Below are 18509 nucleotides of genomic sequence, written 5' to 3'. Positions count from 1 at the left end.
TGTGTGACAATCATGGGTCAAAGGACTGACATAGACTCTGCATGGTGCCAAGCCATCAGTAGCATGTGGCTGACACTTCCAAATCTAGGAAATCTGGAAAGTGTCAGAGCTTATCTTTCTTCAGTGTCAAGGAATGAACTCCAGAAGCTCATGTAAACTGTCTTAGGCTTTGAGTAAAAAAAGAAATACCAAGATGACAAAGCACAGAATATAAGGACGACATAAGAAAACATATTCTGCTAAAAAATGATTATTATTAGAGAGTTACCCAAAACGAGTGCTGCAAATCACTGAGCTGTCTAACAACAGTAAACATGGATATCAGAATACCAGCAAAGCTCTAAACATCAGAGCTAACCAGTTATCTGAGCAATCCACTAATCTATCTGACTTTAGAGAGCTGTAGCCACTTAGCTTTGACTTATACGAGAACAAGGGGCGAAGCTAAAAGCTCCAAAGGATGAATAGGAGCTGGTACTGTTTTTGTATAGTATTGTAATTGTATGCAAAAATTCTAAACAGTTTCCCTTACAAACATAAAAATCTGTAAACCACAGCAAATCAGAAGTCAGGGCAGGATAAATGATTTAAGACTTACCAACTGATTCAATCATCTTTTATCTGGTCTTCACTCTTCGCTGATCTTCTAACTCACAAAAGACCCCTATAAAAAATACATAAATAAATACTGTAATTAAATAATCACTTGAAAGCCAACTATGTTCAATTGACAAACATTTTGTAGTTGGTTCGCATGACTTAAAAGAGATTTCATTAGATTATGATTCATTCATAAGCATTTATTAATTTTTTGGCCAGTTCCACTATTCATATACCTGAGTGAATTCAGGACTTCTTGACTTAAGGCTGATGGACAAGAGCAAGCAAAACATTAAACCAATGCTTTAGCACTCCAGGCATACAGTTTGACAGCCCTGTCAAAAATCTCACTCACACTGATGTCTGGTAATGTCTACTTTCACATCACTTTCCGGAAGAAACAGCAAAGCGGTACAACCTCTAAACTGGCAATTTAATCCTTAGAGGTCACAGTTACTGCCTGCAATGACTAAAGTATGGTTTGATACTGTATAAATTACTACCTAGTAAAATAACTTCTCACTCTTAGTTCAGTGAGACAAGTGGAGAAATTCTGTAGAAACAGCAGATTCTGAATTTTTAACCCATACCACACTTGTGTCAGTAAGTAGAAGAAGATATATTGTATTATGATTTGAATATGATGAGACACTACTGTGTATACAGTCTCGTTTTGCAGAAAGAAAACTATTCTTTATAATTGTGGCTCATTTTTGTTACTGACATCAAAACAAACAGATAAATGATGTTGTGAAAGCAGATGCAAACCTGTCAATACAGAACCTTAATCAAACGTGAGTGAAATTCATGACATAACTATGTAATTATTCATGTAATTATGTAATTACATTTAAATTTTTAGCACAATGACAATAATAACTCTTAACTTCTAAGAGTTAATGGAGGGCTGTTGTTGCTTTTGTATTGGACTAATGCTCTTACTAAAGGATTGTCATTTGCATACGGTCAGCCTGGACTACAATAATTGACTTTGCCACCTGGCACGGTCACATCTACAACACAGACTTCCGCGTACAGAGAGAGCATTCTTCTAGTTATAAATAAAGGTGGGCACAACAGTTAAAAACATAGTCAAGTAAAGTTCCTAAAGAAATGATTTTGCCAAGTAACAAAATATTTGCGATGCAGAGAATCTGGTTTAGGCTTTGTTTATACCTTGTATTAACATCCATCTTAGAATGTTTGGTTTCTTAGAATATTTGGTTTCTGACAGAAATGCTCCATTGTGTGAATGTACGAGCTTTTACAAATGTTTAGACCACATGGCCTGCTAACGCAACAAACAGTAGAGGAAACATAGAAAGAAGCTTCACAGTTTCTCTGCTGTGATGACAATGTTGTTTAGGCAGTCCTTCATTGCTGGTCAAGATGCTCTTGCATTCACACTACAAATGTTATGTGGTCATAAGCATCCCTGACCACCTCTGAAAATGGCTTGAGTGATTGCTTTGGACCCCATTTACACCTGTACATAGTGCTGTCCACTAACTGCATCCCTTAAAGCGAACGTTAATGCCAGGTGTGAATAGGGCCTTATTTTAAACCATTACTGCAGTATAACTCCATATAAGCTCAATGAGAATCTGTAAGTGTTAAGTAAAGGTTTCATACAGTTGTATGCAAAAGTTTGAATACCCCCTGTTAAATTACATTTTGTTGATTTGCTAAGTGAAAATAAGTTACAGGGAACACAGTTCTGCACATTTAACATAATTATGGCCTAGTATTTCACATACTTATGTTTCATTTTTTCCCAATATATTAAACTCAGCAACATAAACTTGCATATGGCATGTTCTGCAAATTTAAGTGCATAATTTCTCTTTTTATGCTGAGTTTAACATATAGGAAAAAAAATAAAACATAAAATATGTAATGTGCAATAACTTTTGCACAAGCCATATTTTATGTTTTATTTTCTCAGCAAATAAACAGTAATTGTGCATTAAAATGTGCAGGAGCATGTTCTCTGTAGAGGATGTGTTAACTTATTTTTACTCAAAAAATCAAAAACTCTTTGTAATTTGACCAGGGCATCAAAACCCTTGCACACGACTGTACGCCAAAAGTCAGCAAACTGAAAGGCAACACTGTGTCAATGTAATATAGATGTACTTGTGGAATGTTGCTCTATCTTTTCTTAAAAACAATAATGTGATAGAGTCATGTCAACATTTACAGTTAACATGGATTCTTCAAAGGGGCGTGACACAAATAGAATTAAATAATTAATTAAATGACAAAATATTTTAACATTCAAGTCAAGGAACAGGTCTATTTGTAGAACTAGACTGAAAACTAGGCTACAAACTCTCTAGTTACTACATAGCTTGAGCACAGGCATAAAAATCATCAAATACAGCTTCTGGCTAGCCTTAATAACAAAGTCACGTAACCCCTAATTACAAACAACACTGGGCTTTTCTGCAGTGTCTAGAAGCTTCTAGCTTTTAAAAGCTGTGCCAAATATCCTGCAACAATCAAAAGCGGTCATTGTGGAGTTATTACTGAACACTCAATAACTAGCAATTAACACTGCAGTTAATTAGAGCGTAAGATACCAAAAAAAAACAGAAGACTTCGTCAAATTCCTAGAGGGGTGGCTTGAATACCCTAAAACCATAGCCAAGTAAAAGTCTTTAATGGAATAATGAGTACAAATAAGTACAAACAGCTCCCAAAAGCCAAACATAAGTAAAGTATCAGGTCCAAAAACTCCTCAAGTACTGGTCAGAGTCACACACAACAGAATGACATGAAACAGAATTGAAAAGGGATTAAAGGGGAACTCCACTAATAAAAAAATTGTACATAATGAAATGGATGAGTCATTCAGAGTGGTTTGGTGTGAAACGCTCCGTTCTAGAGAAACGTACTGAGTCAGAATTGTTCACAATGGTGGTGATAGGAACCAGACATCTGAAGAATTTAACGCCTCTAAAAGCTCCCTCACAGAAACATAATACAGGTAACTGTTAGATATATGCTGCCTGATGTCTGACACATTGTTTTATGATAGTTTTGTGATAAAAAAAAACTATTTTAATCCATTTTTTTTAAATTAATTCATGGCGGAGGGGTACAGGAAGGGCATTACGAGGCATAATAGTACCCAGAGAAAACATATTTTTCAGATTACTGACTATTACAACATCATCAACATTACATATTAAAACACAGAAAGCATATGTAGGTTCACTAGTAGTTTTGAATAGTAAGTTAAATGGCTGTGTTGTACACATTGTGATGTATACATTGTGACCCCTGGTTCTTATCACTACCACTGTAAAGAAATCTGTAGGTTGCTCTACAATGAGCCACTTCACATCAAACCACTCTGAATTACTTTTTTACATCTCAGGGACTGAAGTATCCTAATTTTGAAGAATTGGTGGAATTACCCTTTAAGAACACAAGGTGAGGGACTGAAAATTAAACATTTGTTTCCTCACAAATCTCAGCAGGCAAAAGCATTACCGTCTGCAAAAAAAAACTTTTCAGCATATTATTCGAAACAATATTATTTAATCACAATTTTACTGAAGTAACTAGTCATCTCTGCTAACTTCACACCACATAACACACCAGATTAACAGTACGTAGCTTGCATCGTATGTCCATGAAAACGCAGAGTCTAGTTTGAGCCATTATTAAAGCCTTTATATGTCTGGAAAAAGAAAAGTAACAGCACAAAACTGTGCAGAAAAGTTCGTACTGGAGCCAACCACACCTACCTGAAATGCATGTTCTGTACACGTTTAAAAATAACCACCTTGATATAGATGTAAAATAATACAAATAACAGCGGTTACAGGCTGAACGGTGTGATTGCTAATCTATCATTGTCTGATCTGGGTAGCTTCATCACAAGGACCTGCAGCCTAGCTGCGGGCTAGCCTGTTATTCGGATGCTGTCGCTTTAAGCATCCTTTTTACCTCAGAAAGTCGTTTATTATCTGGTAATTGTTCGAAATACAGTGTGATAACATTTATCTTTAAATAACCAACTCGGGCAAGATTACTGTTTTAGTTAAACCGAGTCTGTGTTTTTCCCCTCGCCGCAGTCGAGCAGCAGGACTGCCATCAATCCGCTTTCCTGAGCTCTCCTGCTGGGGAAGCAACAGGCGATTCAGCCGAGACTTTCAACAACCTAAGACCATAAACACGCCTCGAAAGAAGCCCAAACAACGGCTGAAATGGTGTCAAAAGCAACTAAAACTGTGTGGTAGTTTGGTGAATAGTTTTTATAACCGCAGAAAGATAAGCCATTACTCCGTCCCAGCCCTCTGTGCGTTTACGTTAGCTGTAGCTAAGCTAACCTACATCTCCTACCCGCCGAGCCGGGTTTTTACAACAAAGTGACTGAAAAAACTCAGCCTGAGCTTCGAAAATAACGAAAGCCCACCTTAAAGGGTTCAGACTTAACGTTAATGTCTTAAAGGATAACTTACTTGTGATCCAATTTTGGTCCCGTGTGTTATCTCGTTACGGGACCGTCCCCGCTGCTCCCGTTTAACGGAATACTGTCAGGAATTGTCGAACGAATCGTTCATATGAGCCGAGCGAATCGATTCACGAAAGTGAATGAATCGTAACTGCTTCCACTGTGAAAAATTGGCCCCAAACGAGTCAAGCAGGTGCAAATGAATATAATATGTATCATAAGAAACACATTTATTGCCAAACAACTAAACTTAAAGAATGAGATTACGTTTATTTGTGTGCAGCCACTTGAATCATGAACTATTTTTTCAATGTACGCGCAAAAGCACAATTTTGATTCCGGTTTGTTTGGGCTGTGGGTACATCAACCACTTTGGGTGGCGAATCAAATGAATCACATCTCGCGTCCTTTGGCTTAAAGGGGAGCTCCACCAATTTTTCAAAAAGTCTACATAATTAAATGGTTAAGAAAGTAATCAGAGTGGTTTGGTGTAAAGTACTCCGTTACTCCGTTACAGATACACACTGAGTCAGAATTGTTCACAGTGGTGTTGATAGGAACCAGACGTCTGAAGAGTCTAACGTCGCTAAAAGGTCCCTCACAGACAGTTATTACATGTAATGGTTATAAATACACTGCCTAATGTCACAATGAGACAATGTTTTATGATACTTTTGTGATAAAGTGGCTTAAAATGTTAATCTATTTATTTTAATTCATTTATGCAGAGGGGTACATGCAGGGGGTTGGGGAAGCAAAATAGTATCAAAAAACTTTTTTTTTTTCAGATTTTCCACTATTTTAATAAATATTACATATAAAACTTACAAGGCACATATAGGTTCGCTGGTGGTTTTGGATAATAAATAAAATGGCTATAATTTGTGGTGTAGACATGACAACCCCCCGGTTCCTATCAATATCACTGTAGATAAATCTGAGTTGGTAACTTCTGTACATTTTACACCAGACAACTCTGAATTTTTTGGTTTTAATCGTAACAATGGAATTATGCAAAAAATTTGAAAAACCGGTGAATTTCCCTTTAATCCCTTGGATTAGTACTTGAGGATTTTTTGGACCTGGCACTTTACTGACGTTTGGCTTTTGGGAGCTGTTTTTACTTCTTTGTACTTACTTATTTTTATTCATTATAAATCCATTGACGACTTTGACTTAGGACCTGTTGAACCTTTCGAATCGGAACTAAGTAGTTTCGAAAGAAAGAATCGAACGAATCGAATCAGTTAAGCGAGTCAAGATGCCCGTCCATCGCTAAGCAGCGAACTCGAGCTCTGATGAACGCTCACGCGCCGCTTGCTGGCTGCCATGACAACTAACCCTCGAAGGTCCTTAGCAATGTGAAGTGGGCTGGAGGGGGTGAAGTAGAGCGCGGCAGCGGAGCCGCGAGCATGGAGCAGATCTACAGGATGGATAGATAGATAGATAGATAGACAGACAGACAGACAGACAGATAGACTGACAGACAGACAGACAGACTGATTGACTGATAGATAGATATTTAGATAAATAGATAGATAGATAGATAGATAGATTGCTTGATTGACAGACAGATTTAAACAGACAGATTGATAGATAGACAGACAGACAGACAGACAGACAGACTGATTGATAGATAGATAGATAGATAGATAGATAGATTGATTGATTGACAGACAGACAGATTTAAACAGACAGATTGATAGATAGACAGACAGACAGACAGACAGACAGACAGACTGATTGATAGATAGATAGATAGATAGATAGATAGATAGATAGATAGATAGATATGCCTTCTGATGCATGAGGCACTGTTTTATGATAATTTTGTAATCAGTTTTTGGCTTAAAATGTACTTTCACAGTTAATATGTACACAGTGTTGTACAATGTTGTAAGGCAATATGATACCCAAAGAAAACTTTTTCTTTCTTTTTTTCAAATTTACCACTATTTCACCATCATCAACATTACTTATGAAAAACTCAGAAGATATGTATACGTTCACTGGTCATTTTATATAAATAAAATAGCTATATTTGCATTGTAGACATCAGGACTCCTGGTTCTTATCACCACCACTGCAAAGAAATCGGAGTTCAGTAGGTTTCTCCACAAAGAACCACTTTGAATCTCACAGATGAATTATGTACACTCCTAATGTCTTGACTTCATGCTTATGAATATGAACAAAAAAATGTGTTCATAACCATTAATCAAGGTACTAGATAAAAAGTAAATAAAAAATGTAATGAAAAAAAGGTCTAGTGCAAGTAGCAACTGGTGTCATTATAAAAAATATTGCCAATGTTAGGGAAGAATTCACACAACAAGTAGCAATCATGCTAAAGGTTAAGGAGCTTCCTAAAGTTCTCAGGAAGAACATTATTAAATGGCAAAAAAATTAAAGATAGATAGATGATTAAAGTTCTCATGAAGAACATTATTAAATGGTAAAAATTTAAGATAGATTGTTAAAATTCTCATGAAGAACATTATTAAATGGCAAAAAAAAGACAGATCCACAGCTGGGACCTTAAAAATCCCTGTCGCCCTGTCAGTACAACTGGTTCGATAATATGCAAGTGGAAAGTTCATGGAACCATGACTAATTATCCCAGGACAGGTGCTCCATGCTCTCAGACTGATGACCAGGAAGGTAAGAGAGAAGCCTGCAGTCACCTGAAAAGAGTTGGAGGATGACCTGAAAGCAGCAGCAACATCAGATCTATGGATAACACTTAGCAATAAACTGCTCTGAAATCATCTCATGTCCTTCACACAACTCCACAAGAAAGAAGCCCAGACATCTAAATGTCAAAGATGTCTAAAATTTGCACACATGCATTTCAATAAATCAGAACTCTTCTGGAACAATGTACTCTGGTCAGACAAAAGAAAAATCGAAAATGTTTGGAGAAAGACGGGCTGCACATATGAGCCCAAGAACACCACACCCACAGTAAAGCATGAAGGTGGGAGCATCATCACATGGGGCTGCTTCTTTGCAAACAGCACTGGTTTCTGAAAAAGATGAAGGTGCTCATGTAGAATTTCCTCATAATGGAAAAGAACAGATGATTTTGCAATAGCACATCCAGCAGTGGGAACCTCATAACCTTGAGAACTTAAAATGGTTTGCCAAAAGGAAAGGGTCAAAACTGAAACACGATGCTGCAAAAAGATAATTGCTTCTTACTGCAGACGTCTCAAAGCTGTAATTGACCACAGCGGCTTCGCCTTTGTGCTAATGTTATTTATTTGTGAGATATGAATACCTGTTGTCCTATTAAATTCACTTTTTTAAACATACCTTTGCTTATGCTTATGCATGCATACTTTTTGGGTCATATTTATGAGAACAAAGTCAACGACAGTGTCTGTGTCGACCGTAGCTTTAGGAGTTGACCAGACGAAACAAATAGAATAGACCAACTAGGTCTTACACTGGATTACTTTAAATAGTTAAAGTGTTAAGTAACATTTGCATGATGACCATTTATCAGATTTGTTTATTGGAAAGTCGTCTGGATTTGTGGATTTTCTTTTGTACTGAAAATGTGAAGTGAAAGAGTGTTTAATCCGTTAAAGAGAAGAACTGTAGTGCACTCTATTTAATAGCCTAGGTTGGTTTAGTTAATTTGTGTGGAAAAGGTAAATGGGACATGTGAAGTTTTCATTTTAAGCCATGAAGTGGTAATTATGAATTAATAGCGGCAGATTGGCACTCGTGCTATTCTGCAGCGGTGCAGTCCTGCCACGAGAGATTTTTAATATTAACTGTTTGTCAGACTGTGTTAGTTACACAAGCAAAATTCACTATTGATAAACTATTGATCAGCACACAATCTCTCTCTCTCATTCTGAAAGTTTTATTTTCTCTCCATGTTTCCTTGTCTCTTTTTTTAAACACTGTGTCCACTCACTGTCCACTCTATTAGACACTCCTACCTTGTCAGTCCACCTTGTAGATGTAAAGTCAGAGACGATAGCTCATCTGCTGCTGCACAGTTTGTGTTGGTCATCCTCTAGTCCTTCATCAGTGGTCACAGGACACCGCCCACAGGACGCTGTTGGCTGGATATTTTTATTTGGTGGACTATTCTCAGTCCAGCAGTGACACTGAGGTGTTTAAAAACTCCAGCAGCACTGCTGTGTCTGATCCACTCAGACCAGCACAACACACACTAACACACCACCCCCACGTCAGTGTCACTGCAGTGCTGAGAATGATCCACCACCCAAATAGTACCTAAAATGGAATTTTACATAACCAAGACTATTAAACCTTCATTACCCCTCACTATAAACACCCAATAAATCAATCATGTCTTTGTGTTTGAGGAGGCCGCATGTGTGACCCACACTTACACACATACGCACACACACACAGAGGCCTTGAGAAGGGTGTTGGCGAGCTCTTTGAGATGGATATATTCCTGGCGTGTGTTGTTTTATAGGATTAGGAGCTCCTCTTTGAGCCAGATGTGCCTCGCTGATCAAATCTGATTTAGCCAAAGCACTGGTGACACAGCTCAAAGTTAAACGTATCACAATCCTGCAGGGACCACCCGCTCCCTCTGCGCCGGTTAAAAACTGCCTCTGCAGCAGACAGGGGGACACAGAGATGAACTCACCTTTACTTTCAACCCCTTTAATGCCCACACTCACACACACACACACACACACACACACACACTCAAACACCACCAGCCACCTCACCACCTCTTAGCTATGTCATGCTCTGCTGCAAACAAAGCTATTTAGTTTATACACTGCTTGCTATCTATTTAAAGCAATAATTCGTCAACAAATCAAATTTACGCACATTCATGCATCTTTCTTCATGCATTGACTTCAAATGTAGTCAATCAGCTAAGACATGTTTGGAGTCTGAAGTTTCTTTAGTTTTGTGTTGGTGGTACAGGGCTAATGTAGCTAACAAGAAATGGAAGCTGAAATTCCGTTAACAAGCATTGTGCAAACTGCATGGCTAATCATCACTTCTTGTCTCAAACTGTGTTGAGAATCTGTAATAGACTTCTTTGCATGGTTTCTAACACCGTGTGATGTACTGTTATCTATTAAAATGAATAAAAGTATGTTATAAAGCTAAATACAGTGGTAGCAGCCAATTTTAAAATATGTTTTGTCTGTGCTTCGCCGTTTTAACTCTAATAACACAGTTTGAGGCAAGTGTGATGATTTGGGATCCCAACTGATGTGCATTAGCTTTCATTACCTTACTTTAGACTCTTAGCTCCTATGCTGAACTAGAAGAGGACTTCAGACACCAAACATGTCTTGGCTGTTGTTTAACTGGGTAGGGGGACGGGGATGATTGACGCAGAGGTATATTTATTTTTAACGTCCACAAAGGATATTTTATGTGCATGGCTTTGTAAACAATGATAATAACAGAAACAGTTAAACAACAATAAGGCAAAATATAAATATGTATATATAAATATAAATATAAATTAACAACAGCAACACTTTTTCCTCCAGAAATTTTAGGATCGTTCCTGACCCTGAAGTACATGAGTAAGTTAAACACAGAAGGTTTGAGCTGAAGCTTAATCTTTGTGAAATAAAAGAACTTAACAAATAGCTTGTTATATTTAAATTGGCTTAAAAACTGTAATTAATCTAGTTATAAAGAGCAGAATTGTGAATGCCACACAAACTTTACCATCTGAGGCTGTTTAGCTTAGCCTGATGCCTTCTCCTCTGAAGCCACTTCACCTGAGGCTGATGTACAAGAGCTAAGACATGACCTGAAATTGTTTTTCAGTCTCAAAACTGACCCTGTGATCTGAGGACATCCTAAAATGCACAACATACAATAGAGGTGGCTTTTTATACAGGCATGATATTTACCTGCAGCTCCGAGCCTGTTCAACCAGTGCAGCTCAACAGCCGTATTTACAGAAAAATCTCATCTGTGTTAAGCCTCGGTAACACTACACAACCTTTAAAGTCCTAGCAGATTATAAAAAGACTTGGGATCACACACTACACAACTTTTAAGTTTTTGCTGAACTGAACCAAACTGACCAAACTCGTGTGAACATGCGCTCTCCTGTTGCTAGGAGACACGAATGAAGAAACGTGAAGTAGCTTGCTGCAGCTGTTTTTTGCTGCCATTTGAACTGAAACAGTAAAGAAGCAACAGGTAAACATATATAAATGAGGGTCATTGGTGTAAAGATGTGATTAGTGTGGTAAATTTTAGAGTTTTAGATGTGCCAGCACTCGATTGTGCTTGTGCCTTAAACTTATTAAAAAGCTTGGCTGTTTTTATGGTATTTTATTTGTTTTACTTGCTATATTTTCTTCTTTTGCGCTCTCAGTTTCCATTGGCTATAGGAAAAGTCCATTCAGATTAAGTCGCTAACCAGTATACACTCCTAGATTATGCCCAGAGTTGGGCATAACATGTTAGATATACTCTGACCAGTCAGAAACAGAAACTACTTGAGTTTCTTTTCGATCCCAACTGCTCCAAAATCTGCAGACTAGAGCCAACCAGCACAGACTTCTGACTAAGAATCAGGGCTAAAATCGGGGTCTAAGTGGTGTAGCATGACCCCAGCTTTATGTACGCTAAATATGATATTAATGTAGGATATCAATTCACCCAGTGTTCAAAAGTTTAGTTATGTAGATGTGTGGGAATATTAGTGTCTTGTTGTCGGTTTGTATGAAATAAATCAATAAATGAACATAATTGGGGTAAATGGGTTTTTACCGTCACTGGGGAATGTTACTGTGGTAACTTGGATTACTGTTGCTGAGTACAGACCTAGTTAAGTACCTTTAGAGTAAGGTGAGAAAATTGTGTGAGTTTGATTCTTGAACTCTCTCTTTGAAAGTTCATCCTCTTAAAATGCAAGTCAGAGAAAATCTGTCTGATAATCAGCATGGGAGACGGGGAAAATGTGCGGGAAAATTGGGCCGCTCTCTTGCCTTCTGAGATAGCAGATTAAAGAAGCGCATTTGGGCTGCTGACTCAGTCTGGTGGGATCTTACGTCTCACTCCTGCTGCATTCATGACAAAAGCAGAACGAGGCGGCAGTCAGATGAAGCGGCTGGGAGTAAGACAAAGCAGAGGGTATTATAGCCATGATCACCATTATTACTGCCTCAGACGACGGGGAGTAATCACGTAGGTGCTGTCAGCCCGTGTCAGTCTGCCAGCGGGACAGTGACAGAGAGACGGCCCTAATAGACTTACTCATTCATTTCATAACACTGCTGTTATTAAGTCACAGTTACAGACACAGTCTTGTATGGATACCCTAAAAAGCCATAGTGGTTTACTATAGTTGTTTACTATGTTTCTCATGATAACAAGTTCAGTTTACATGCCCAGAGGCCCGAGCCACTAGGGGGCCCCACTAGCAGTTATGAGAAAATTCAAACAGCTGTTTTGACTCGCAGTGGGAACTTTACTAGCAACACAGCTCTCTCCACATCTTTCCTAAACATTCGCTTAATTTTATCCTCCAATAACTGCTTAGCAACTGTTGCGCTATCCACTATTACCTCAGTCAGGTTTTCAGGGTTATTAGAAGTGACCTAGCATTTCTGTGAATGTGCTTTGAATTTGAAACTCCAAACTCCCAAAGCCAAATCTAAAACGTTAGTCAATAAAAGAGTTAACAAAAAGTTGCATTGTATTGTCAGCAGTGATCTGCAAACTGTCATCAGAGGTAAGATATAAATGGAAAAACAACATTTCCACATCTGCTGTGGCAGTATGCTTTAGCCAAGATGCTTGACAGTCACATATTTACGTGAAAGTCATGATTGTAAGGATATGATAAGTATGGTAGTGTTTAGAGTTTTAGATGTATATGCACTTGATTGTGCTCATGCATTAAAAAAAACATCGCTACAAAGAATATGGAATATGGTTTTGCCATTTTGTTTGTTTTACTTTCTGTATCCTTTGGCGCTATTAGTTTTCCTTTGCTGTTGGAGGAGTCTATTCAGATTGAGTTGCTGTCCAGTATACTCTACTAGAATATGCCCAGAGTTGGGTGGAAAACAGCGAGAACGAGCCCTGTGACTGAAAGGTCACCGATTCGATCCCCTGAGCTGATAGTATGTGACTGAAGTGCCCTTGAGCAAGGCACCCAACCCCCAACTGCTACTCTGGCGCCGTGGACAGGGCTGCCCACTGCTCCAGGCAAATGTGCTCACTGCCCCCCTAGTGTGTGTGTTCACCAGTGTGTATGTGGTGTTTCACTGCAAGGATGGGTTAAATGCGGAGGTCCCCCGTTGTGGGACCAATAAGGGTCACTTAAAAATAATAACTAATTAATTAATAGTAATAATCAAACGTTTGACATTCTCTGTTCTGACATGGTGATCAGGATGCAAAAAATCTGAATCCGTGCCCCTCACACACTGTGTATGGATGCCCTAAATTTAAATTTGATGGTCTAGAATATTCAAAAGATGTACCTGTAAAGGTGAGACTGATGCTTCCACAGAGTAGAGGATGCCCATTTCCAAAGCCAAATTTTAAAATGTCAGCCTGAGTAAAAGAAAAACATTGCACTGGCCTTGTCGGCAGTGATCTGCAAACTGTTATCAGAGATAACATCTAAATGGTAAAAACAATTTCCATGACCGCAGCAGCAGTATGCTTTAAACAGATTTTTATTTGTGTCATTTTCATTGTTGTAAATGTATTCCTTGTGAAGAGTGAACGCTTGTTTAACAAGGAAGTGTGCATTTGTTATTGGGTTTATGTTCGTCTGTGGTCTCGTTCATGTGTAATCTTGCTATTGTTTTGCCTCGATTTAAAAAAAAAGTGCTTATAGAGGAGATGTGCCCAACAGTGCGTTTCATATGCTGGCATCATTGTACTACCTGTGGTGATATCATAAAAAAACAATTAACTGACCATCCCCATAGGTAGCCAATAGGGCCCACCAGATATTTGTGCCAAGGGTCTGATAACTTGATGATCTGGCTCTGACAAGACAACAAGAACTCGAAACTCCCCTATTCTTGCTATTGTTTCGCTTGAGAAATTATGTGACCACCACACAACCTTCAGAGAACTAACGGCTACATTCATGGTTCTGACGTAAATTTGTTTTCCTAAGACAATGACATAAATATTTCTATATATAAAAATGCTGTCTTTTCAAAATAACCAGATAATTTTCTTGAGATTGAAAGAATATAAATTTGTTTTCCCATGATAACATGATAGATAATTTCATGTCTAAAAAATAAGAACAAAACTTTGTTCTCCCCAGAGAACCGGATCATTTTCCTAAGATCTCAAACTAATGAAAACTTTAACATCTCAAAAAAATCTCCTAAGATAACCAGATAAATTTCTTGAGATCTATGACTAAACTATATATATATATATATTTATATAAATATATATATATATATATATATGTGTATATGTATATATCACAGTGATGATATAATAAATAAAAAGTGTTTGGCTTTGACACTGTGCTGCACTTTGTAATTTTTGATTCACTGAACAGAAAACAGAATAAACGACACACGGCACTTGGACTATAGCAGGTGTGAATGTGTGTGTGTGTGTGTGGTGGATGTTTGTATGGTCAATATTTACAGCGGGACTTCTATTGACAGGCGCGGCTTGGCTTTGTAAAATATTGATGTGACATTTGCTGGCTTTGTTCAGTTTTTGATGCGGCGGGTGTTGCGTCTGGGCAGATTGGATTTCGGAGGCTTTTGCCGATCACTGAAGCGGACGGTGCGGGAGAAGGGTGCAGGAAGCAACCTGCCGATGCTCATTTAGACTTATTTTATAATTGATTCCAGTCCCAGCAAGAAATAACACTCAACACTAAACTCTTAAAGCTCTCTTCAGAGCAGCACCACAGCAGAACTGTATATCCAAGCCGTGAATAATCTAGGAATCTGTATTTTTAAAAGGGTAAGGACATGAGCTTGAATCTGAAATTTGGCCTTTAGAGTTAATTAGCAGCAGGTCTTAAAATAGAGACTCTAAATATGAACTGTAACACTTTTATGAAGTTTTTATTTAATATTCAGACTTATTAAAAAGTGTTTGTCAGACTTTGTAAGTTACCATAGACTCATTAGTGATAAAGTCACACATTGCTTTCTCTCTCTTTCTCTCTCTCTCTTTCTCTCGCCCCTTTATCATGCACTTTTACAGATATGCATGCATGCATACATAATATTATTATTAATAGCCTATCTGTATTATTAACATTGCATCTTAAGCACCCAATAAATCAACTAACTGCTGAGTCTACTAAAAATGAACATGGGAAATGTACCTGCACTCCTGTGCAAATCAGGTTGGTGTACAGACATAGTAAAGCATCTCCACAATAGACAAACAGTTCATTTTTTCTGGTTATGGTAATTTTATAGTGACTACAATAAAGTAGGCTAGTTGGCGATAGTCAGTCTCACTACAGTGATGTTTCTCATAATGCTTGCTAGCTGGCCTTCCCAACTTGCAACCATCCACCTTAATGAAATTCTGTTTCTGCTGTAAACTGATTTGAACTATTAGTACCAGCTTTTTAAAGCTGTAGGCACTCCTTTCTGGAAGAACTGTAAGTCTAATTTTAAAGCCTGCACTGTAGGTATTTTAACACAGCAAAAATGATGCAAACTGAAATGTGAAATGCCAAAAGATATATAATTATGACAATAAATTATGCCATATTAAGCTTTCCTGAGCATATTATTGTGGGTATTGTAACCACATAATTGCATATCAGAGGGCTGTATGTAAACTTTTCAAGCTGGTAGCACTGATGCTAGAAAAGTTGCAGTGTCCAAGTCCAAAGACATTGGCCTGGCTTGCTTTTTTCAGCAGACAAAGAATAAAATCAGGCAGTAAAGTTATTTCTGGCTTTACATAAGGCCTTTCAGCCAAAATCTGTATGTCGCAAAACCTGCTGTTTACCAACATTTGAATTTGTTCTATTGTGTTTGAACTACCTGATGGACTACAACTACCATAAACACTAGAACCTAAACTACATCACTGTGGTTAAATACCATTTAAATTAAAAAACTATACCTGTTGGGATAATTTAATGGTTTATGAGTGATTGGTGATGATTTAACAGTATGGCTATATTTCTATATATGAAGTCATAAATATTACACTCAAAAACAGATTTATTGCCCCATTTCATTTGTCAAATGATGGAAATGGATACGATCAAAACTAAATAAGAACATTTTTGAACAATGATTAAATATAGTGAACTTTGCAGACCACAATATTCTTCTATTTACCCTGTCCCATGTAGTATCTGTGTAACAGTAGACAACTTAGAACTGACAGCTATGAGGCAACATGCAGGCCAGATTTGACATAACCCAGCAAACCAGCTTCTGTTGCCAGAAATGATGAGCAGAAGGAGAAACATGTCTTCTTTCATCATCATATCCTTCCACAGATTTCCTCTAATCCTTATTTTCTGAAATGTTTCTGCTACATGAAGCAATATTCATGTGGATCTTCACCGTGTAATGTTAACGAAACACTTCTGATGTGTGATCTCATTTGAAAACCAAATGTAACGTGTTTTCTACATATTTTCATGTAGGAAATATCACTATTTGCAAGATGGTACACTCTTAAAAAAGAAGGCCCTTCAATGGTTCTAAGAGAATGGTTCTATTTAAACCCTGAGTTCTATGTAGAACCATTTCATGGTTCTTTGCATGGTAAAATATTTCTTCAGATTGATGAATAATATGTTGTATATGGTTCTTCATGGAAACTATTTTAAAATGGTTCTATATAGCACCAAAGAGAGTTCTGCTATTGTTGTGGTGTAAGACTTGTAACAATAGAAGAACCCTTTCTGGAGCTATATAGAACCATTTTCAAAGGGCTTCTATATAGAACCATGAACAACACATTCTCTATCAATCTGAAGAATGATTTTACTATGCAAAGAACCATTTAAGCATGCAAATGATTCTGTATAGAACTCATTGTTTTAAATAGAACCATTCCCTTTACTTAAGAGCCCTTGAAGAACCATCGTTTTGAGTGTGTTGTCTTTCAACAATAATCATCAAGTGTGATGTATGTGCATGTTTGAGCCATATTTGCATAGCTGTTGTCTTTTATTTTGGATTTAATGTACATTTGGGTCTTCTTCTGTTTTCTTGGTTGTTTTTTTCATTAATATATGAGTACCAGCCAGTCCTTCTTACAGTAGGGTTTTTCCATATTTTTGCCATCTTATACATTTTAGAACACTCCTGAAAGGATCAGAACTAAAATATATAACATATGGAATTAGGCAACGACCAAAAAATACCAGAAATAATTTTTTAATTTTTTGTTGTTGTTTATTTATTTGTTTGTTTTTTAATCCCAGACCTAATGGTCCACTAAAGGGTTTCTTCACAGCATTAGCAGGCATTATTTCCACATTAATATATATATATATATATATACATATATATATATATATATTTCTGCCTTTGGGGGAAAACCTTGTAGCTCCTCATACCTCTTGCCCTTTACATTGTGGGTAAATTTCAAAATTTCATGAAGAATTGATCAAAAGAAATGACCCAAAATTCCTTGGAAAAATGTCTGGTTCCATTGACGTACATTAAAAGTAAAGTAGGTTTTTTCCTTCTTCTGTAAAGTTACCATTTTGGAGATATGAGGTTTTCTTCCAACAACAATAATAAAATAGAAAAATCATGCTATATATTTCACATAAGCTATAGGGGCTATAGGCTGTAGCAGTAATGTTGAGAGACAGGCTTTAAGTTTAAACCTCTTAATGAAGTAGTCACTATAAACTACAGTGTACAAAGTAAAAAATATGTTACCTACATGTCTGTTGAGATGTTTTCACACCTAGTTTGTTTACTAAAGTCCTGAAAAAGAGTTTTTTTTGTGATATTGTATTATTTTTATTTGGTTTGCTTGGTCGCAGACTGCAACAAAAAACTGAGGGCTTGTTTACAGTCCAGAAATTTTACAGGGATAACAGGGCTTTCATCTTCCATTTGCTACCTTTTGAGCCATAAAACTCATACTATGACTGAAAATGGAGATGTTTAATGGCTTATGTGTCACAGTCAAAGCAATAAAACTAAACCTTACTTGATATCTGCCTCTTTATGATCCGTTTGTCGATTTGAATTGAATCAGTCGAGTCACTCATACATTCTATAATTGATGTGCCAAAATCAAATGCATTGCTTTGCTGTTATCTTATTGCTCATCTGCCATTATTAGCAGAACGATATGAGCAAGTGTCAGACGTTAGTGTCAGGGCTCAACTGGAAGTGAACCGAGACCTGTGATGTTTTGCTAGACCATGGTTCATTTTTCTAGTACGCACTCGAGTATGGGTGGAGTGTTCACACCTGTCAGAATGGACCAAACTAAAGAGTTTGAGTGATTCACA

The 18509-nt window shown here is 37.3% G+C and overlaps 1 protein-coding gene across 5 annotated transcripts in view; it reads right to left on the bottom strand.

The window, feature by feature from the left end:
- The window catches only part of LOC118816662 (multiple PDZ domain protein), a 75097-nt gene extending 69937 nt beyond the window's left edge, over positions 1–5160 (bottom strand). For all 5 annotated transcript variants that reach the window (XM_036583173.1, XM_036583176.1, XM_036583175.1 and 2 more), the window contains exons 1-2: positions 5073–5160; positions 599–664 (exon numbers count right to left, since the gene is read on the bottom strand). In XM_036583173.1, the coding sequence (XP_036439066.1) occupies positions 599–614 (16 nt within the window). In that variant the 5' untranslated portion in view covers positions 615–664; positions 5073–5160. The remainder of the gene's footprint in view (positions 1–598; positions 665–5072) is intronic.
- Between the last annotated feature and the right edge of the window lie 13349 nt (positions 5161–18509).

The sequence above is a fragment of the Colossoma macropomum genome, unplaced genomic scaffold, assembly GCF_904425465.1.
Source record: "Colossoma macropomum unplaced genomic scaffold, Colossoma_macropomum, whole genome shotgun sequence".
Classification (NCBI taxonomy): domain Eukaryota; kingdom Metazoa; phylum Chordata; class Actinopteri; order Characiformes; family Serrasalmidae; genus Colossoma; species Colossoma macropomum.
Note: the sequence above shows the minus strand (reverse complement) of the source record. Positions and strands in the feature narration are given on the sequence as shown.